The following is a 23,243-nucleotide window of genomic DNA, read 5'->3' as shown; positions in this document are numbered from 1 at the left end:
TATGACAAAAAAAAAATTCCCATCTTTTCATAATATCAACAGTTTTAAGTTTTGGAATCACAATTTTCAGAATCTGAAACAAGGTAACAAGGGCACCTTTAGTCTAATATGTCAAACTGATCTTGAACTCTTATCGGGAATTCTTTTGATATTTATGTAACACAGATCAGCTTGATCCAGACTATCAAACAATGGCATTGAAGCATCTTGACAATTTCTTTTGTTCTTTAGATATTATCCAACAATTATATATTAGTATTTTTCAGACAGAACTTCAAATCTTTAAATGGTTGTGTAATTTTCTTGGGAAGTTTGTGATGTGGTAACGTCTACTGTTTATCTGGTAGTCACTTCTGGAAAATGTAACTGAGGTCTAGTTCTTGTTTTACGATTCTTTGTTGCATAGATCTTTTGCATAGCCATCTTTAATTCGTGGTTAAAACCTTCAGTTTTCAACTTCGGTTTACCTGTAGTAAAACAAAGTGGGAAAGAGAGATTTGGATTTTCTCTTTGATATTCCATTCATGTATGTGTTGAAACTTGAAACATCTCTTGGATATTTCAGCTAAATGTATTTTGTGTTTTACAGGCTCTGAATGGGTTATCCTAACAAAATCCTTTCTCGAGTTCTGTATTCATGGTTGGGATAACCTTCCGCGCACTCTCCTTATGTATTATACAAATTTCTTTTCGTCCCACGAAGGCTACTTACACACTGTCATGTGCAATCACAAGGACTACCAGAACACCACCGTGAATCATGATTTGCATTATTTAAAGTGGGACAACCCGCCGAAGCAGGATCCAATGTTTTTGACGCTGGTGCATTTTGACAACATGGTCCAAAGTGGTGCACCTTTTGCTAGAAAGTTTAACAAGGATGATCCAGTTCTCGATAAAATCGATAAGGAACTCTTGAGAAGAAAAGATGGCTACTTTACTCCCGGTGGTTGGTGCATTGGCAGTGGGAAAGCTCCGTGTTCTGTTTATGGAAATCCAGTTGTAGTTAAACCAAGTATAGGCTCAAAGAGGCTTGAGAAACTAGTGGTTAAGATATTGGATTTGGAAAATTTTAGGCCGAAACAGTGCAAGTAGTATTCAAGATACATTGTCCATCTGTATAATTTTGATTAACAGCTGCTATTGAAAGCCTTTTGATATATAAATTTTACTGGTTTTTGAAGTGGACTTAACTTGCTGCACTTGTTTATTTTTATTCAATCCTTGGATTTCCTAGGAACTTTTATGCAGAAGACCTCAAGTTGATTTTTAAGTGTAATTTTGGTGGAAGGAGAAAAAAAAGGGATCAACAAACCGAAGTATTTGATGGGCTAGATTACAATAATAATATCGTTTTATTTAGTTAGAAGTCAGAAGAATGAACTGCATTTCTCCTTAACCAGGATAGTATTGCTCTGCTTTTCTTCACCAAAGAATGATATTGTTTCTGCATCGGATATGGTGATCAAATTAATTTTTTTTATTAATGGTTTTTTGTCATTATGTGCAGTATTGTTGGAAGAGAGAAAAACTGAGCCGAATGATATTTGATCAATTATCAAATGATACTAGGAGCTGAGTTTATTGTGTACAAGTGTAAATGTAACCCACATGTAATAACCAACTCTATTCTAAAATAGAATAACAAAATCTAACTGATACGAGTAAGATTGTTGAGGTGTCAAGTAGGAAGTTAGAGGTGGTTAGAGTTGTTAGAATCTAACAAATTTGAAACCAATTTGTACTAATGTCAAACAAAATTTTACATTAACATAATTATAACTGTTGAGTTTGAGAAACAATTTAATTTATTAGTGATGACAAACATAAATATTTAGTTGGGTTGAAAGCCTAAAAATATTTTAGAGAAGTTGACTCTACCCACTAGTTCAAGTTTTGGAGACATTACCCCATACAAAAGGGAGTAGTCAGCCAATAATTGAAGAAAGGAGAGTGAATCCAAAATTCTGAGATAACCTAGCACCCTTACCACTCAAAGTTTGAAGTTTTGGAAGCAAACACCTATATTAAAGGGAGCATTCTGCCAAGATAGAATGCAATATTTGAGAGTGTTTGAATCTAGTTCTTCACATAGCTTTCAAGCTACCATATTTCTTCTCCTTCGTGAGGTTACATTATTTATCTTACTTTCTTAATTTATCTTTCTTTGATTTCTCTTGGTAAAAGCAATGTGTGAGGTATTTAAAAAAACTATTTGAAAAAAAAAAGACAGAGAGAGTCAACTTGGAGAGAAAAGTCATTTTATGTCAGTCTCTTTTGATGTATTTATGTTTTGTAATCATAAACCTGAGATGTTTTTTTTTGCTAAGTTGGGTGAGCAATTAGTGTCATCTAGCTAAATCAAGCATGGTCAGAAGTTTGCTTTGTCCTGGATAGGATTAGGAAGAATCCTAAAAAATGTGTGTATGTAATCTTTGAAAACATAGTGAAAATTCTACCATAGTTATGGTGGAGACTAGATATAGGCCACATGGCATAAGATGCTTGAACCAGGATACTTGGCTGTAGGGGTGTGCAAAAAAACTGGTTTCACTAAACTGAATTGAAACTGAACTAAAACTGTTTTAAATAAACCAGTTTTTTTAAATAAAAAACTGAACTGAAACCGTAGTTTTTATGAAAACCAGTTTATTAAAAACCAGTTTTTATGGTTCAATTTAGATTTAAACCAAATTAAAAATGGTTTTATTTAAACTCCAAAATTAGTTTTTACATACTCTTTCTCTCTCTCTCTCCTCTCTCTCTCTCTCTCTCTCTCTCCCCTTCCTCTCTCTTCTCTTTCTCCCCCTCTTCTCTCCCTTCTCTCTTTTCCCTTTCTTCCTTCTCTCTCTCTCTCTCTCACTCCTTCTCTTTCTCCCCCTCCCCTCCTCTCTCTCCTTCTCCCCTCCCTTTGTTTCTCTCTCTCCTCTCCCTCTCCCATTTCTCTCTCTCTCTCTCTCTCTCTCCCCTTTCCTTCTCCCTCTATCCTTTCCTTTCCTTCCCCTACTTGGTTATGTCCTCTTCTCTTCTCTGTTTTTTTTGTTCATTTGTTATGAGACAAAAATAAATTGTCTCCTGCATAATCCATATTGCAGACATAGCAGAACTAAAGTTACAAAATCAATTTTACTGTACCAGTTTAAATGTATAAAAAGAGGCCATACATTCAACCTTCCTTCTATGGGCCATTGTAAACCTTCAATTGGTATCAAGAGCTAAGGTCTCAAGCATCAAGTTTAACAACTTGGAGGAAAAATCCAAATGGGCAACATGGGAGCAAACGTGGTTGCTTATACTCTTATCAAATGGCAGTCCAACAACAGGCCACCATTTTTCAATAGCAAAAACTACACCTACTAGAAAGAAAGGATGAGGATCTTTGTACAATTCGTGGACTACAACATATAAAAGATAATTGTAAACATCCTGGATGTTTCAACAAAGACCAACACCGAAGTTGAAGTTATTCCAAAAGAAGATATTGAGTAGAATGATGAAGACAAGAAGAAAGTGGATCACAACACCAAGGCTATCAACATGATGCACTGCACCATTAGCTTTGAGGAATATCAAAAGGTGTCAAGGTGCAAAACACAAAAGGGATTTGGGATAAACTTCAAGTCACACATGAGGACTGATGCATGAGCATCTTATACCCATTTTCTGCTTATTTTCTAGTTAAATTTAGTTAGAATTTAGTGAGTTTAGTTATATTTTAGTATTAAAATCCTCTTTGTATGATACTTTGAGTTGTTTTGGTATTTTTATGATTTCAGGTGAAATTCGGATCAATTTGGCAGAGTTTTGTGTGAGAAAGAAGGGAGAAAGTGGATGCTGTCAACCCTGACCTCTTTGTACTCCAACGAGCATAACTTGAACAACCAAGTCCAATGGACGTGGTTCTAAGGCGTCGGAAAGCCAACTTTCAGAACTTTCAAACGAAATATAATAGTGTATACTTTTTTTTGGAATCACTACCTTGAAGGGCGCTAAATGCCGAGCCTGGCGTTTAGCCCCCAAGAAGACAGAACCAGCACCCGAGCCATTGCCGATTCTAGTGCTGAACACCAGAAGTGTGGGTCAACTTCACCCAAGAGAGCATCTTTAGTGGGATTTAGCTTTTAATTTTTATCTTTTATCTTATTTTAGTTATTTATATATACAACAAAATCTTTTAGGTCTAGAATTTATTATTTTATTTTATTTTCAAATCAAAATTAGGTTAGATATAAAAGAGAAAAGAGTTAGCCCTTGGGGGCTCACTTCTCCCCGAGGGAGATCTTCTCACTTCCGCACATTCACACCTTTTAGAACCCTTGTTTTCTCTATAAGTCACGAGCCAGTAAACCTCCTTAGTTAAGGTTAGGAGTTCTATTTATTTCTATGGATTAAGACTATTGCTTTCCTATTTTAGTTAGTGTACTGATTCAATTTCAAGGATTACTTGTGTTCTTAATTTTATGAATCTAGGTAGAACGGGAGTATGACCCTTATTCTAGATGCATTGTTGTGACCTTTGGGAGAGGTCTCTCACCTGAACACAACTTGAAAGAAAATTTCTCCTAAATTGCTAATTACTTTAACTAATCTGGATACGTGACATATAATCCGTTTAGCTTTGGGTAATTAGGGTTTTTGTGACCATAAACTAGATTTGAACTTAACCCTCTAGTCGGAATCAAGTGACCAATGGATTGGCAGTTGATGAAGATTAGAAGAGACTAAATCACTAAGGGATTAGGGTTTAGTCAATTATAGTTTGCCATGAAATGAATCTTGCATGATTAAAATAGTTGGTAAGAAACCTTAATCTGGAAAAATAAATATCTCCAATACCTTAACTGTTTCTCTCATTAATTTCTACACCAAACTCATTATTTGCTTTCTTTCTTATTGATTTATTTTTTAATGCTTTTGAAAACCACCAAACCAACTTTTCTGTCTGCCTAACTAAAACAATCAGTCAACCATTGTTGCTCAGTCTATCAGTCCTCATGGAATTGACTCTCACTCACCTGAGGTATTACTTGGATGACCTGGTGCATTTGCCGATTCAGTTGTGGATATTGTCAAAATCTGCACCAAGGACACACAACAAGTAAAAGAGGCGAGGATTGATATACTTCAAAAGGAGTATAAAATGTTCTCCATGAAGGAAGGATAAACCATTGATGAAATATTTGAAAGATTCTCAAGCATCATCAATAGCTTGGATGCTATGAAAATCACTCATACTGAACCAATTCTTGTGAGGAAAATACTTAGAAGCTTAACAAAGAAGTGGGAAACCAAAAATACTATCATAGCAAAAAATAACTACCTAGATAGGATGACATATGATGAGTTGACAGAAAGTTACTAGCCTATAAAACCACACACTTCACCCGAGATGTAAAAAAAAAAAGAAGTGGCCATGAAATAAAAAAATGGAACCATTGGAAGATGATTCCAATGATAGTTTTTTCTGATTATGAATTTGTATTTTTTGCTAAGAGATTGAGAAGATTGATGAAGAGCAAAGGCAAGAATAGGTGCTCAAGCTTGAAGAACTACAAGAAGGACCTTAGCAAAGTCATTTATCATCATTGTAAGAAAGTTGGCTGCTACAAATATGATTGTCCTAAACTCAAGGAGCACAAGGTGAAGAAGGAGAAGAAGAAAGTGTTGATGGATTCATGAGAGGACCTTGAAAATGACTCAAATGAAGAAGACAAATCTAAATATGAAGCTCAAGTGTGCTTCATAGCTGGTCATGATCAACTAGATGAGGTAGATTACTTTGACCTGTCTAAAGAGGATTTGCACATTATCATTGATGATTTGATTGATCATGAAAATAAAATTCTAGTTAAATATGAAAAATGCAAGTTAAAAATAATTCCTTAAAAGCTAAAAATACTTCTCTCAAAGAAAAATTGATGAAAACCAAAAGTGTTGTTGATTTCATTGAGAAAAATATATTTCTTAAATCTAAACTTGAAAAATTTAAAGGAAAGCACATGATTCATGCATCATTAGATCTCATTTGGAAAATGAGAGATTGCACAAAGTGATTAGAGGCTTGAATCAAAATTTGGCACAAACTTAGACAAATTGTTAGCTAGTCAATAACTCTTTTTTCAAAAATCTAGTTTGGGTATGGTGATGAAAATGAAGTTGTTTTTGAAAAACAACATATTAAAACTAAAGTTTTAACTTCAAAAACCAAAACTCCTCAAGTCTCACATCACAACCAAAATTCAGCAAAAAGGAAAAATTGCCAAAATTGTAAAAGACATGGTCACACTTCTCTTCAATGTTTTATTGTTGAAAGAAAAATTGAAAATAAAGTGTACAAAATGGTGAATTATTTCAATATTCATGGGTAACCAAGGTGGATTAGAATCAAAGGATCTAAATTGATTTGGATACCTAAGATTGCTTGAAGCTTTGTGGAGATTTTTCTTGCATCCAAGAAGAAGAAGGGCATGTGGTACTTAGATAGTGGACGTTCAAAGCATATGACGTGAAAGGCAACATTTTTCATCAAGATAAACAAGTATGATGGAGGATTTGTGACATTCAATGATGATAGGAAGGGAAAAATCATTGCTATAGAAAAAAGTCGGTAAAGATCTTTCTACCTTCATTGATACTGTATTTTTGGTTGATGGTTTAAAGCACAATTTATTAAGAATTAGTAAACTTTGTGATTTAGTCTATTGGGTTATTTTAAAAAAGTTAGAATGCTTGACTGTTAAAGAAATTTCTGGTAATGTATTGTTTGTTACTAAAAGATATGATAATGTATATGGCCTCACTCTAGAGGAACTAAGAGGACAAAATGTAGCTTGTTTCACTTCCATGGACTAAAAAAAAATGGTTATGACACAAGAAATTGGGACATGCAAGCATATTTCAAATCTCTAAGCTAGTAAAGAAGGACTTAGTTAGAGGTCTTCCTAAGATTAGGTTTGTCAAAGATATCACATGTGATGCTTGTTAAATGGGAAAATAAACCAAAAGTTCTTTTAAATCAAAGAAAGATATCTCAACTAAGACACCTTTGGAGTTGTGACGGGTAGAAAATTGCCAGTTAAGAATTTCTAATAAAATAGCGTTGTGAGTATAGTTCTTAACCGGCAAAAATTCCACTTATCAATTTATAAAGGATGTCACAATTCAGAATAAAATACTGGGAGTAGAATTCCTAGGTCATTTCCCAATGAGTTGAAACAAGGTGCGAATTATTGATCAAGAATTTTTCTAAGAAATTTTTGATGTTGGAATTAGAAAAATAAATAATGGAAGATTAAGACAAGAAATAATAATTTGAGGTGTTATGTTTTTGAAATTAAAGGCCTTGGCTAGGAGGAAATTAATTGGTTATCATTTCTATATTTTGTTTTTAGTTATTTTATTCAATTTTATCAATTAATACAATATTCAATTTTCCAATTTGAATTCAAGATTATTGAATATAATATTCATTATATTATATATATTTATATATATAGTATATATATCTATATATTATATATTAGTATTTGTAGATATTATTCCATTTTTTCTTCTAACTTTTCACTAAATTGAATTTAGTGAAAAGTTAGAAGAAAAAAAGAAAAGCGTCCATTGTCTAATGGATAGGACAGAGGTCTTCTAAACCTTTGGTATAGGTTCAAATCCTATTGGACGCAAATAATTTGCATTATGTATTTAATATTTTTATATTTATAATATAAAAATATAACTCTAAATAGAATTTCTATATTTCTAAAAACTAAAAATAAAAGATAAAAAAAAAGATTTTGAATGATTTGAATTGAACAAGAACCACTTATCCTTTGAGAATTAATATAAATATAGAATATCTAATATAATTAATTTATTATATTATTTATTCAAAGAAAAGATATTAAACATGAAAGAATCAGAATAATAATCTAAATTTTAATTTGAAAGTTGAATTAGAAAGGAATTCAATTTTTAATCAATTTTTTTCTACTTGTTCCTGGAGTAAAACGACTTCCATTTGTTCCTGAATAGCCTCCTTTAAAAAGGCTTCTGCTTCCCCAGTGAATGTCTTCGTAGAAGATATTATTTCTTGGAATTGAGGTTTATTCGTTTTTAAGTAAGCACGTAATTCAACGAGAAATTTCCTTACCTGTCCAATTTCTAATGAATCAAGATAACCATTTGTTCCGGTATAAATAGTTATTATCTATTCTTCCACAGTGAGAGGAGCTGATTGGGATTGTTTAAGTAATTCACGTAATCGTTGACCTCTTGCCAATTGATTTTGAGTAGCTTTATCGAGATCAGAAGCAAATTGTGCAAAAGCTTCTAATTCCGAAAAATTGCACCAATTCCAATTTTAATTTACCAGCTACTTGTTTCATGGCTTTAATTTGAGCCGCAGATCCAACTCTGGAAACCGAAATACCCACATTAATCGCAGGTCTGATTCCAGCATTGAATAGATCAGCGGATAAGAATATTTCGCCATCTGTAATAGAAATCACATTTGTAGGAATATAAGCCGAAACATCTCCCGATTGGGTCTCAACTATTGGCAAAGAAGTCATACTTCCTTCACCTAACTGAGAACTTGATTTAGCGGCTCTTTCCAAAAGACGTGAATGCAATTAATTATCCTCTTGCAGTTGCAAAGGAAGGTCAATTGGGTATGCTGACTCTGACTCACAAGGCCTAGCCCCTTCCTAGGGAAGAGCTAGACTTAGTGAAAATAGAGTAACGCTACAATTTCAAAGTTCAAATTAACTCTTGAGTTTTCCAACTCAAGGAGTTCCAATTAATTAACTCCAAAGCCAAGTTGGAACTTTACTCCATTGACTTGAATGCCATTTTCATGAACATGTAAAGGGAGTAGAAAAAAGACATAGTAATTAAAACTAAATTAATAAAGCTAAAATTTGTATTGAGAAATGAATGGAAGAAAATTAAACTAATTAACGGGATTAAATATAAAAATGGTTCATTGCATTAATAAATTCAAAATTAAGAAAATCCGAACATGAATTGGAACAACTAATAGAAAATAAAAGAGCAAGGTAAGAGAAAAGCAAACTAAAATGGTGAAAACTTCAAGCGAAGGTAGTAATAGCTCTCTCTGAAGCCAATCCAAAAGTGAAAACTATGAAAATGCAAGAACCCTAGAAGAGGTAGTGTGTTTCTCTCTCTAGAATTCAAAACTAAAAACTGAAACTAAAAAATGAGAATGAAGAAAGTCTCCAAGTCTCAGCTACACCCCTGCCTCTAATATGGACTTTTGGGCCTGAAATTGGGTTAAAAAGGGTCCCAAAAATCGTCCCCAGCGGATTTTGATATCTGCAGCACGTGACGGCTTGTCACGCGTATGCGTCATCCACGTGTACACGTCTATGCGCATTATCCTAGTCACGCGTACGCGTGCTTCACGTGTGCGCATCGCTGCTTTTTCTCCTAACCACACGTACACATGCTTCACGCGTGCGCGTCACTGCTCGCCCATGAAATCCTTAATTCCTTGTGTTCCTTCCTCTTTTACATGCTTCTCTTCCATTCTCTAAGCCATTCCTGCCCTATAATTCCTGAAAACACTTAACACACATATCACGGCATTGAATGGAGATAAGAGAGGATTAAAAATAACGAATTTAAGGCCAAATAAGCATGCTTTCAATCATAGAATCAATTTGGGAAGGAAAATGTAAAACCATGATTTTTCATATAAATAAGTGTATAAAAGATTGATAAAATCCACTCTATTTAGCACAAGATAAACCATAAAATAGTGGTTTATCAATCTCCTCACACTTAAGCACTAGCATGTCCTCATGCTAAGGTCAAGGAAACCAAAAGAGTAAAGGAGGAAAGGTGAGACTTATACAATGCAATCTATCTATATGAATGCAATTACATGCTAAAATGTTCTACCTACTTGGTTAAAAGCAAACAAACTCTCCAAGACAAACATTAATAGATTCCACTAATTCAATTACACAAAAAGATACAAGTAAACTTGTAAGAAGAAAGCCCATGAAAGTCGAGAACATCGAGTTGAGCATTGAACCCTCATTAGAAGTGTATATTGCACTCTAATCGCTCAAGTGTCTAGGGTTATACCACTCTAGTCTCCTCTAGTCATGCTTTCCAAAACTTTGTTCTTCATCTAACCAATCAACAAATATTTAGTGTACTAATGAAAACATCATGAGGGCTTTTCACGGTTGTAATGGGGCTAAGGTAAGGGTGAGCTTATATGTATGGCTAAGTGAGCTGTGATTTGAATCTTTGACTAACCTAAGTTTTCACCTAACACATACACACACTCTATATAATTCTCAAATCATGCTTAGCTACCCAAATTCTCATTTTTGCAAAATTTCACACACTCATGTATTAGTTTTAATTCCATCACATATGCATTGATATTTTTATTGAACTTAACATTGGGATAATTTTGTCCCCTATACATTTATTCTTTTTTTTCAAGCATAATATATCAATGCATATGGTTTCTCTAATTTTACACGAGTGAGCACCCAAATTCCCAATATTTGTCGATAGGAGCAAAAATACATTTTCATCAACCATAGTTCTCACATTTCCCCATACTAAGTTGACACACTATCTCTATCTTAAGCTAATCAAAGACTCAAATAGGGTAATCAATTGTTTTTCCGCTTAAGGCTAGTGATGTGGTATTATAAAGAACAAATGGGGTTTAAAAGGCTCAAGGTGGCAAACAAAGGTAAATGAAATGGAAGGCTATTTGGGATAAGTGAGCTAATATCAAATGATGGCTTCAATCACATGTATGCATGAATATACACTAAACAATGGATATATAGAGTGGAACAAACCAAAGATTGCAATCATAGAGAAGAAAACACACAAGAAGAAAAACCATGGTTAAATAATGTAACCATATAATTAAGCTCAAAATCTCACAGGTTGTATGTTCTTAGCTCTAAACTATGTTCCAAGTTAAAATCTTCAAAAAAAAGTTTAACAAATTTTTTAATTTGAATTAATGAAATACTATAGAATAGTGTCTTGAGAAAGAATATTGGTGTGGTGATTTAACACCACAAACTAACTGGCAAGTGCACCGGGTCGTACCAAGTAATACCTCAGGTGAGCGAGGGTCGATCCCACGAGGATTGATGGATCAAGCAACAATGATTGAGTGATTGGCTTAGTTAGGCAAGCAGGAAATAGTTATGAGATGTTCAAAAGGTTTAAGTTGAAAATATCAGAATGCAGGTGGTGCACGAAATTGTGATCTCAATGGCGCCAACAACTTGGTACGCACAATTGTAATATCACTCTTTTTTCACAACTTTGCACATTTAACCAGCAAGTGCACTGGGTCGTCCAAGTAATAAACCTTACATGAGTAAGGGTCGATCCCACGGAGATTGTCGGCTTGAAGCAAGCTATGGTCACCTTGTAAATCTCACTCAAGCGGATTCAAACGGTTATGGAGTTTTAATAATTAAAAGATAAATAAACAGAAAATAAAGATAGAGATACTTATGTAAATCATTGGTGGAAATTTCAGATAAGTGTATGGAGATGCCTTATCCCTAATAAATCTCTGCTTTCCTACTGCCTTCATCCAATCCTTCATACTCCTTTCTATGGCAAGCTATATGTAGGGCGTCACCGTTGTCAATGGCTACTTCTCATCCTCTCAGTGAAAAAGGTCCTCTACGATTTCCCGCATGGCTAATCAGCTGTTGGTTCTCGATCATGTAGGAATAGGATTTACTATCCTTTTGCATCTGTCACCACGCCCTACAGTCGCGAGTTTGAAGCTCGTCACAGTCATCCCATCCCAGATCCTACTCGGAATACCACAGATAAGGTTTAGACTTTCCGAACCTCAAGAATGCTGCCAATGGATTCTAGCTTATACTACGAAGATTCTGATCTCATGAAATAGAAGGCTCTGTTGTCAGGAGAGGCAACCATGCGTCGTGGATCAGGAATCCAAGAGATACACACTCTAGCTTTTGCAGGTAGAACGGAAGTGTTTGTCAAGCACATGTTCATAAGTGAGAATGGTGATGAGTGTCACAGATCATCACATTCATTAAGTTGAAGTGCGAATGAATATCTTAGAATAAGAATAAGCATGAATTGAATAGAAAACAATAGTAATTGCATTAATACTCGAGGAACAGCAGAGCTCCACACCCTTAATCTATGGTGTGTAGAAACTCCACTGTTGAAAATACATAAGTGATAAAGGTTCAGGCATGGCCGTGAGGCCAGCCTCCAAAACATGATCAAAGGATCAAAAGATAATCCCTAGATCCCCAGATGATCAAAAGATAAAAATACAATAGTAAAAAGTCCTATTTATACTATACTAGTTACTAGGAGTACAGAAATGAGTAAATGATGCAGAAATCCACTTCCGGACTCACTTGGTGTGTGCTTGAGCTGAGCATTAAAGCTTTCACATGTAGAGGTCTTCCATGGAGTTGAACGCCAGTTTGTAACTTGTTTTTGGCGTTTGACTCTGCTTTGCAACTTGTTTCTGGCGTTTAACGCCAGAATAGGGCAGAAAGCTGGCGTTAAACGCCAGTTTGTGTTGTCTAAGCTCGAGCAAAGTATAGACTATTATATAAAGCTGGAAAGCTCTGTATGTCTACTTTCCAACGTAGTTGAGAGTGCGCCATTTAGATTTCTGTGGCTCCAAAAATTCTAGTTCGAGTGTAGGGAGGTCAGAATCCAATAGCATCAGCAGTTCTTCTTCAGCCTCTGAATCAGATTTGTGCTCAGGTCCTTCAATTTCAGCCAAAAAATATCTGAAATCACAGAAAAACACACAAACTCATAGTAAAGTCCAGAAATATGAATTTTGCTTAGAAACTAATAAAAATATACTTAAAACTAATTAAATCCTACTAAAAACTATGTCAATGACAAAAAGCGTATAAATTATCCTTTCATCAGTAGGAACGCAAGTAAATAAATTGAAAATAAAATATTGGAGAAATAGTTAAGGCTTCAGAGCTTTCTATTTTTCCAGTGTAATTTTTCTTACTAACTATTTTAATCATGTAGGATTTAATTTATGGCCAACTATATGTGACTAGACCCTAATTCCTTAGACCTTTCTAGTCTCCTCTAAAATTCATTAACTACCAATTCCTTGGTCAATTAATTCCAATGAGATGCTGCATATCAATTTTCAGTTTATATGCTATAAAAATTCTAATTACCCAAAAATAAAAAGATTATATGTCACGTATCCCGTTAAATCCAGATAATTAAAATTTAGGAGAATATATTTTCAAGCTGTTGTTCAAGTAAAGAGCTTTTCCAAGTTTTACAAGAACTCAAATAGAAAGAGGGTCATACTTCCGTTCCACCCAAATTCATAAAATAAAGAGCAAAAACAATTCTTAAATTATAAATCCATGCATGAATTAAAATAGAAAAAGTAATAAAATCAATCCATACAAATAGATAGAGCTCCTAACCTTAACAATGGAGGTTTAGTTGCTCATGGTTCAGAGAAGAAAATAAGGATTCTGGTAAAATATACAGAGTTCCAATCCGATGGCATCTAAAATCGTCTCCCATTCCCTAATGGAATTCCATTTTTTTTACCTAATCCTAATAAATTTTAAATCTAAAATTAAAATAATATCTTTTCCTATTTTAAAAATCAAATTTGAATTTAAATCAGAATTAATTATAGCAATCAGCAAGTCTTCAATTGATGGATGGGGACCACTTGATTCCTTCACTCTGCAACCTCTGATCTGTACTTTCTGGGCTGAAAACTGGGTTAAAAACAACCTAGAAATCGCCCCCAGCATTTTTCTGCATTTTCTGCATGTGGCGCATGTCACGCGTATGTGTCAGTCATGCGTACGCGTCGATGGTCTTTTTCGCAGGTCACGCGAACGCGTCAGTCACGCATACGCGTCGCTGTACAATTATTCAAATCACGCGTGCGCGTCACCGTGGAAAGCTCCAAATCACGCGCACGCGTCAGTCACGGGTACACGTCGCTCTTCGCTGCCATCTCCTTTGATTCTTATGCTGCAGAAACTCCATCAAATCTAGCCGAATGCTACCTAAAATAAATAAAATTGCACAAGACTCAAAGTATCATCCATATTGGCTAAAATATAATTAATTCTTTATTAAACTCAACAAATTAGATGCAAATTCACTAGGAAAAGATAGGAAAGATGCTCACGCATCACAATACCAAACTTGAATTGTTGCTTGTCCTCAAGAAACCAAAATTAATATAGGCTTAGGATGTGAATTTGCATGAGAATGAGAGTTCGATTAAGCCCATGTCTCTTCTTATAGTGGGGTTTACAATTGCAATCCTGAATAGTTTTGGCATCTCACTCTCCTTTGAATTAGAAGAATGTTACTATCATCTGGAATTAGAATCCGGATAATATTATGAATTCTCTGATCTTTTGTAACTTAATTTAATCATTGAACACAGCAATTTTTTCTGGTGCTTTGCACCTTGAGCCTAGCCGTTACTTTAAATGTTTTGTCTCATGTTTTACTTCACACGGAAACACCACAACCACTTAACTGGGGAACTCACTCTTTGAGCTTTTAATCATGTCTGACCTCCTTAGTCATTGATGCTCAGAGCCTTGGACCTTGCTTTTATTTTTCTTTTACTGTTTCTTTTGCTTCAAAGATTAAACTTTCATTAATTTCAGAGAAATCATAATAATTCTCTAAATTCTTGTTCCTTATACATCAACATTCTTTGATTCAAATTCAAATATGTATTGTTCATGTCATGCATTCAGAATCACAGAAAATACCACCACATTTAAGTAAATAAGACTACTCTTAAAATTAACTCAATTTCTTATGCAATACATCACTTCTATATTTTTTTATTTAAATTCAAGCTCAGTGAGTAATACATAAGACAACTTTTCAGAATTAAAGCAATTAAGAGAAAACTAAACTAGTCCTAGGATTCTAACTAATAAAGGATCATGCAATAAACAAAGCAAAATAGCAAAAAATCGGAACATAACATAGAAAAAGAGGGGAGGAATAGAAAATGAAAGGAACTCAACCACCTTAGTTATCCTAGCAGTCGCTTTATTCTTCAGGTTGTGCTCCTTAGTGAAAATTCTTAAGCGAAGTGTCAACACCAAACTTAAAGGTTTGCTTGTCCTCAAGCAAAGAAGAACTAAAAATAGAAAGAGACAAATATTATGATGAAAGAAAAAGAAAAGGGTAAAAGAACAAGAGAGAATTAGGATTGGGAGAGGGAGAAAGAAAATTAAAACTGGGTGGCGAACTAGTGTAGTTGCGCGGCGCAGGCGATATACGCGTGCGGCACCAATATTTTCATATGACGCGTGCGCGTCATGCACGCGCAGGCGTGGATGAACATTTGTGCAAATGACATGCATGCGTCAGGGAGACATACGCGTGGTCAATTTTGTGCGTCTAGAACACTTCCAGCGCTACTCCCGCTAAACTTTCTGTCAAATTTTATTTTTCACGCACATGCAGATGACGCGTATGCGTCAGTGACGCTTGCGCATCATGTGCTCCTCTTTTTTTTTATCCGGTTCCTGTTCTAAAATAGCTACATGATCAGAAAATTAGTAAGAACTCAATAAAAACCAAATAAGTAAAAAAACTACTACTACAAAAAACAACTAAGAATGAAAAGGAACGATCATACCATGGTGGGTTGTCTCCCACCAAGAACTTTTAGTTAAAGTCCTTAAGTTGGACATGTGGTGAGCTCCTTGTCATGGTGGCTTGTGCTTGTACTGATCTAGGAATCTCCACCAATGTTTGCAATTCCAATGACCACCAAGATTCCAAACTAGGCACATAACGCCTTCGAGCAAGTTGAAGCAAGTGACAAGGTCCCAAGAGTGTTGATTGTGTGAATGAATTCCAGGGTCCCAAACCTTTGCTTTTACACCCGTCTTCTTGTGGATCATCATTGTTCCCACCGGGTGGCAAGCAATCTAAATTCTCACAGAGACATCCAAACAACCTTCTAGACCAATTCAATTGAGCTCTACACCAATCCTTGCACTTCAATTTGGAGCATGCAACTATATTGAACCTTGCTTGACAACTTTTGCCACTAACCATCTTCCTCTTACTCTTAATGCCACAAAGAGCTCTAAGTTGACCATCCGTCTCCAGTAGCCCATATTCAAGTGGGAAAGTAAAGGTTAAGGATAGAAATTTTACCCACTTGAATGTTGTATTGGATGGTGATGGCTTTGGAAGAGGTCTTGCAAGCTCCACTCCCTTGTGTTCTTCTTTGAATTCTTTTACCTCTTTGCGAGCTTCCTCAATTTCAACCTCTTCCTCTTGGTAGCTTTCTTCTAATTCAATCTCTTTTTCATTGCTTACCAAGGGCATGAGAGGTTGTGCATCTTCCTCTTCTTCCATATGTGAGGGTGGAAAGTTCTCTAATTCACTGGAGTATAAACTCCTTTGATTGGTTTCCTCACTTTCTTCCAAAGGATCTTGCATTGTATCTCTTGGGAAGGAATTTGCTTGTTCCTCTTCCTGGTTCTTGATCACCGTCTGCACATATTTCTCTACATTTTTGACACTTGTATTTATATCATGTAGGCATTCTTTCATGAGAAACTCAAGATCTTATGGTATTTGAGATGAATAAGGAGATGGTGGCTCTTGGTATGGGTAGAAAGATGACGGTTCTTGATATGGATAGAAAGATGATGGTTCTTGATATGGATATGGAGATGGTGGTTCCTGATATGAATATGGAGATGGTGGCTCTAGATAGTTGGAACAGAGAACACTGAAGTTTCTTTGGTTTTAACTTTGCCAACCAAAATTTGGATAGTTCTCCATCCACCATAATATGAATCACTACTTGGGTGTGAGTAGTAACCCTTGTGATCTCTCTCCATTATTTTTCCTTAGCACAAAACACCAAACAGAATTAAACACATGGTGCGCGAAATTGTGATCATCAACAATGGCGCCAATAGACTTGGTGCTCTCAAATCATGAATCACACTTCGTCACAACACCGCACAACTAACCAGCAAGTGCACTGGGTCGTCCAAGTAATACCTTACGTGAGTAAGGGTCGATCCCACGGAGATTGTTGGCTTGAAGCAAGCTATGGTCACCTTGTAAATCTCAGTCAGGCGGATTTAAATGGTTATGGAGTTTTAATAATTAAAAGATAAATAAAACATAAAATAAAGATAGAGATACTTATGTAATTCATTGGTGGGAATTTCAGATAAGCGTATGAAGATGCTTCATCCCTCTTGAATCTCTGCTTTCCTACTGCCTTCTTCCAATCCTTCATATTCCTTTCCATGATAAGCTGTATGTTGGGTTTCACCGGCGTCAATGGCTACCTCCCGTCCTCTCAGTGAAAAAGGTCTTCTACGGTTTCCCGCATGGATAATCAGCTGTTGGTTCTCGATCATGTAGGAATAGGATTTACTATCCTTTTGCATCTGTCACTACACCCTACAGTCGCGAGTTTGAAGCTCGTCACAGTCATCCCATCTTAGATCCTACTTGGAATACCACAGACAAGGTTTAGACTTTTTGGATCTTAGGAATGACCGCCAATAATTCTAGCTTATACCACGAAGACTCTGATCTCACAGAATGGAAGGCTCGGTTGTTAGGCAAGGCAACCATGCGACATAGACCAGGAATCCAAGAGATACACGCTCAATCTTAGGTAGAACGGAAGTGGTTGTCAGGCATGCGTTCATAGGTGAGAATGATGATGAGTGTTACGGATCATCACATTCATCAGGTTGAAATGTGAGTGAGTATCTTAGAATAAGAATAAGCTTGACTTGAATAGAAGAACAATAGTAATTATTGCATTAATACTCAAGGAATAGCAGAGCTCCACACCTTAATCTATGGTGTGTAGAAACTCCACCCGTTGAAAATACATAAGAACAAGGTTCAGGCATGGCCGTGAGGCCAGCCCCCAAAATGTGATCAAGAGATCAAAAGATGGTCAAAAGATGAAAATACAATAGTAAAAGGTCCTATTTATAATGAAACTAGCTACTAGGGTTTACAGAAAATCCACTTCGAGTGCAGGGAGGTCAGAATCCAACAGCATCAGCAGTCCTTTGTCAGCCTCTGAATCAAATTTTTGCTCAGGTCCCTCAATTTCAGCCAGAAAATACCTGAAATCACAGAAAAACACACAAACTCATAGTAAAGTCCAGAAATATGAATTTTGCATAAAAACTAATAAAAACATCCCAAAAATTAGCTAGATCCTACTAAAAACTACCAAAAAACAATGCCAAAAAGTGTAAAAATTATCCGCTCATCACAACACCAAACTTAAATTGTTGCTTGTCCCAAAGAAACTGAAAACAAAATAGGATAAAAAGAAGAAAATATACAATGAATCCCACAGTATCAATGAAACTTAGTCCTAATTAGATGAGCGGGGCTTGTAGCTTTTTGCTTCTGAACAGTTTTGGCATCTCACTTTCTCCTTTGAAATTCAGAATGATTGGCATCTATAGGAACTCAGAATTTTAGATAGTGTTATTGATTCTCCTAGTTTAGTGCATTGATAGTTGAACACAGCTACTTTATGAGTATTGGCCGTGACCCTAAGCACTTTGTTTTCCAGTATTACCACCGAATACATAAATGCCACAGACACATAACTGGGTGAACCTTTTCAGATTGTGACTCAGCTTTGCTAAAGTCCCCAGTTAGAGGTGTCCAAAGTTCTTAAGCACACTCTTTTGCTTTGGATCACGACTTTAACCACTCAATCTCAAGTTTTTCACTTGCACCTGCATGCCACAAGCACATGGTTAAGGACAGCTTGATTTAGCCGCTTAGGCCTGGATTTTATTCTCTGGTCCCTCCTATCCATTAATGCTCAAAGCCTTGGATCCTTTTTACCTTTGCCTTTTGGTTTAAAGGGCTATTGGCTTTTTCTACTTGCTTTTTCTTTTTCTTTCTTTCTTTTTTTTGCCATATTTTTTTTCATTGCTTTTTCTTGCTTCAAGAACCAATTTCATGATTTTTCAGATTATCAATAACATTTCTCTTTTTTCATCATTTTTTCAAGAGACAACAATTTTAACATTCATAAACAACAAGATAAAAAATATGCACTGTTCAAGCATTCATTCAGAGAACAAAAAGTATTGCCACCACATCAAATAATTAAACTAGTTTCAAGATAAAATTTGAAATCCAAGTACTTCTTGTTCTTTTGTAATTAAGCACATTTTTCTTTTAAGAGAGGTGAAGGATTCATGGAGTTATTCATAACTTTAAGACATAGACACTAGACACTAATGATCATGTAGTGAAGACACAAACATAGATAGAACATACAGCATAAAAATCGAAAATAGAAAAATAAATAGACAAGGAGATTAAGGAATGAGTCCACCTTAGTGAGGGGGGCGTCTTCCTCTTGAAAATCCTATGGAGTACTTTTGAGCTCCTCTATGTCTCTTCCTTGCCTTTGTTTCTCCTTCCTTAGTGATTTTGGTGCTCCTATCCTTAGTTGCTCCCAATAGTTGTATGGAGGAAAATATATCCCCTGAGGTATCTTAGGGATTTCTTGATGAGGGAATGCCTCATGCTCTTGTTGAGGTCCATGAGTGGGCTCTCTTGATGTGCAGTCAAATGCTCTACTACTGAGCTATAGACCTTTGAGATAAATCTCTCCATCTCCCATGACTCAGAGGTGGAAGCTTTTGTCTTCCCTTTCGTCTTTCTAGAGGTTTCTCTGGCCTTAGGTGCCAGAAATGGTTATGGAAAAACAAAAAGTAATGCTTTTACCACACCAAACTTAAAATAATTGCTCGTCCTTGAGCAAAAGAAGAAGGAAAGATGTAGAAGAATAAGAAGAAAATGAAGGAGATGGAGGGTGTATAGGGTTCGGCCAAGGGGGGAAGAAGGTGTTTGTGATGTGTGAAAAGTATTTGGGGAAGAGATATGGAGGTGATTGGTGAAGGGTATCTGGGGAAGAGTGTTGTAGAAAGGTGTGAAGAGGAGAGAGAGTGAGTTGAGGTTGGTGGGGATCCTATGGGATCCACAGATCCTGAGAGGTCAAGGAATTCTTCATCCCTGCTCCAGTTGGGCGTTCACAATGCCTTGGAGTGCTATTCTGGCGTTTAAACGCCAATTTGCTGCCCTATTTTGGCGTTTAAATGCCAGCTTTCCTTCCTGTTCTGGCGTCTAAATGCCACACTACTGCATGTTTTTGGCATTTAACGTCAAATTGTTGCCCAGTTCTGGCATTTAAATGCCAGTCTGGTGCCCTATTCTGGCGTTTAAATGCCCAGAAAAGGTGCCAGATTGGGCGTTTAAACGCCCATTTTGCTACCCTTACTGGTGTTTAAACGCCAGTAAGTCCTTCCTCCAGGTGTGCTATTTTCAATGCTGTTTTTAATTTTTTTATTCATTTTTGTAATTGTCTTTGTCACTTCACATGATCATCGACCTAAAAGAAAACAAAATAATATAGATAAAATTAAAATAAAATTGTGTTGCCTCCCAATAAGCGCTTCTTTAATGTCAATAGCTTGACAGTGAGCTCTCATAGAGCCTCAAAGTATGGTTGAGATCTCTCAACACCAAACTTAGAGTTTGGCTGTGGCCTCTCAACACCAAACTTAAAATTTGAATGTGGGAGCTCTATTTGACTCTGTATTGGGAGGAGCTCTTCATGCTTACTCTCCATGGTTACAAATGGATAACCTTGAGTCTTTACTACAAGGCATTCTTCATTCACATGAAGAATCAACTCTCTTCTGTCAACATCAATCACAGCTCTTGCTGTGGCTAGGAAGGGTCTTCCAACGGTGATGGATTCATCCTCATCCCTCCTAGTGCCTATGATTATGAAATCAGTAGGGAAGTAAAGGCCTTCAACCTTCACTAGCACATCCTCTACTAGTCCATAAGCCTTTTTCATAAATTTATCTGCCATCTCCAATGAGAATTTGGCAGCCTGTACCTCATAGATTCCCAGTTTCTCCATTACAGAGAGTGGCATCATGTTTATCCCTGACCCCAGGTTGCACAGAGCTTTTTCAAAGGTCATGGTTCCTATGGTACATGGTATTAAGAATTTAGCAGGATCCTATTTCTTTTGAGGTAACTTTTACTGAACCGATGTATTCAGTTCATTGGTGAGCAAGGGAGGCTCTTCCTCCCAAGTCTCATTACCAAATAGCTTGGCATTCAGCTTCATGATTGCTCCTAAATATTGGGTAACTTGCCCTTCAACAATGTCTTCATCCTCTTCAGAAGATGAATAGTCATCAGAGCTCATGAATGGTAAAAAAAAGTCCAAGGGAATCTCTATGGTCTCTGTATGAGTCTCAGATTCCTTTGGTTCCTCATTAGGGTATTCCTTACTGACCATTGGACGTTCCTTGAGGTCTTCCTCATTGGGATTCACATCCTCCTCCTCCTCTAAGGTTTTGGCCATGTCAATTATATCAATGGCCTTGCACTCTCCTTTGGGATTCTCTTTTGTATTTCTTGGGAGAGTGCTAGGAGGAGTTTCAGTAACCCTTTCACTCAGCTGGCCCACTTGTGCCTCCAAATTTCTAATGGAAGATCTTGTTTTAGTCATGAAACTAAGAGTGGCCTTAGATAGATCAGAGACTGTGTTTGCTAAGCTAGAAGGATTCTGCTCAGAATGCTCTGTCTGTTGCTGAGATGATGATGGGAAAGGTTTGATATTGCTAAACCTGTTTCTTCCACCATTGTTATTATTGAAGCCTTGCTTCTGTTGATCCTTCCATGAAAAATTTGGATGATTTTTCCATGAAGGATTATAGGTGTTGCCAAAGGCTTCACCCATGTAATTCACCTCTACCGTTGCAGGGTTATCGGGATCATAAGCTTCTTCTTCAGAAGATACTTCTTTAGTACTGTTGGATGCATTTTGCAATCCATTCAGACTCTGAGAGATCATATTGACTTGTTGGATCAATATTTTATTCTGAGCCAGTATGGCATTCAAAGCATCAATTTCAAGAACTCCTCTCTTTTGAGGCGTCCCATTACTCATAGAATTCTTCTCAGGGGTATACATGAACTGGTTATTTACAACCATTTCTATAAGTTCCTGAGCTTCTGCAGGTATTTTCTTTAGGTGAATGGATCCACCTACAGAGTGGTCCAGTGACATCTTGGAAAATTCAGATAGAACATCATAGAATATATCTAATGTGGTCCATTCTGAAAGCATGTCAGAAGGACACTTTTTGGTCAGTTGCTTGTATCTTTCCCAAGCTTCATAGAAGGACTCACCATCTTTTTGTCTGAAGGTCTGAACATCCACTCTAAGCTTGCTCAGCTTTTGAGGAGGAAAGAACTTGGCTAAGAAAGCCATGACCAACTTATCCCAAGAGTCTAGGCTATCTCTAGGTTGTGAGTCCAACCATGTTCTAGCTCTGTCTCTTACAGCAAAAGGGAAAAGCATAAGCTTGTAGACCTCAGGATCAACTCCATTGGTCTTAACAGTATCACAGATCTGCAAGAACTCAGTTAAAAACTGACAAGGGTCTTCTGATGGAAGTCCATGAAACTTGCAGTTTTGTTGCAGTAGAGAAACTAATTGAGGCTTTAGCTCAAAATTGTTTGCTCCTATGATAGGGATTGAGATGCTTCTTCAATAGAAGTTGGAAGTTGGTGTAGTAAAATCACCAAGCATCTTCCTTGCATTGTTGTTTGGTTCGGCCATAATTGTTTCTTTTGCTGCTTCCTTTTCAAAAGTTTTAGTGAGGTCCTCTTCAGAGTTTTGTGCTTTAGCTGCTCTTAGCTTCCTCTTCAGAGTCCTTTCAGGTTCAGGATCAGCTTCAACAAGTATGCCTTTATCTTTGTTCCTGCTCATATGAAAGAGAATAAAACAAAGAAAATATGGAATCCTCTATGTCACAGTATAGAGATTCCTTGAGGTGTCAGAGGAAAATAAGAATGGAAGAAGGAAGTATGAATTCCAACACACAAAGAGAGATGGAGTTCGAATTGACAATGGAGGAGGAATGATAGTGTTTAAATAGAAAAAGATTAGAGAGGGCAAGAAATTTTTGAAAATAAAAAGAATAGAATTTAAAATAAAATTTTGAAAAATTTGTTGTGGTTTTGAAAAAGATAAGGAATAGTAAAACAAACAAAAAGTCAACTAGTTAGTTGAAAAATATTTGAAAATCAATTTTAAAAAGATAAGAAGTTAGAAAAGATTTTGAAATTGA

The 23,243-nt window shown here is 36.2% G+C and overlaps 1 protein-coding gene, 2 non-coding genes and 1 pseudogene across 3 annotated transcripts in view; 3 read left to right on the top strand and 1 right to left on the bottom strand.

Moving 5' to 3' along the window:
- LOC107484306 (beta-glucuronosyltransferase GlcAT14C) overlaps nucleotides 1–1,183 on the top strand; it is an 8,768-nt gene extending 7,585 nt beyond the window's left edge. The window contains exon 4 of the mRNA XM_016104918.3: nucleotides 590–1,183. Coding sequence (XP_015960404.1) covers nucleotides 590–1,095 — 506 coding nt within the window. The 3' untranslated portion in view covers nucleotides 1,096–1,183. The remainder of the gene's footprint in view (nucleotides 1–589) is intronic.
- A 6,216-nt stretch (nucleotides 1,184–7,399) lies between these two features.
- On the bottom strand, nucleotides 7,400–8,618 carry LOC127746500 (ATP synthase subunit alpha, chloroplastic-like; annotated as a pseudogene).
- On the top strand, nucleotides 7,605–7,676 carry TRNAR-UCU (transfer RNA arginine (anticodon UCU)). The gene has a single exon. It is a non-coding gene; the product is annotated as a tRNA-Arg (tRNA).
- Nucleotides 8,619–22,231: 13,613 nt separating the features above from the next.
- Nucleotides 22,232–22,339, top strand: LOC127747224 (small nucleolar RNA R71). The gene has a single exon (XR_008009026.1). It is a non-coding gene; the product is annotated as a small nucleolar RNA R71 (small nucleolar RNA).
- Nucleotides 22,340–23,243: the final 904 nt, after the last annotated feature.

The sequence above is a fragment of the Arachis duranensis genome, chromosome 4, assembly GCF_000817695.3.
Source record: "Arachis duranensis cultivar V14167 chromosome 4, aradu.V14167.gnm2.J7QH, whole genome shotgun sequence".
NCBI classification, from domain to species: Eukaryota; Viridiplantae; Streptophyta; class Magnoliopsida; order Fabales; family Fabaceae; genus Arachis; species Arachis duranensis.
The sequence above is the reverse complement of the archived record's forward strand: the minus strand, read 5'-3'. Positions and strand labels throughout refer to the sequence as shown.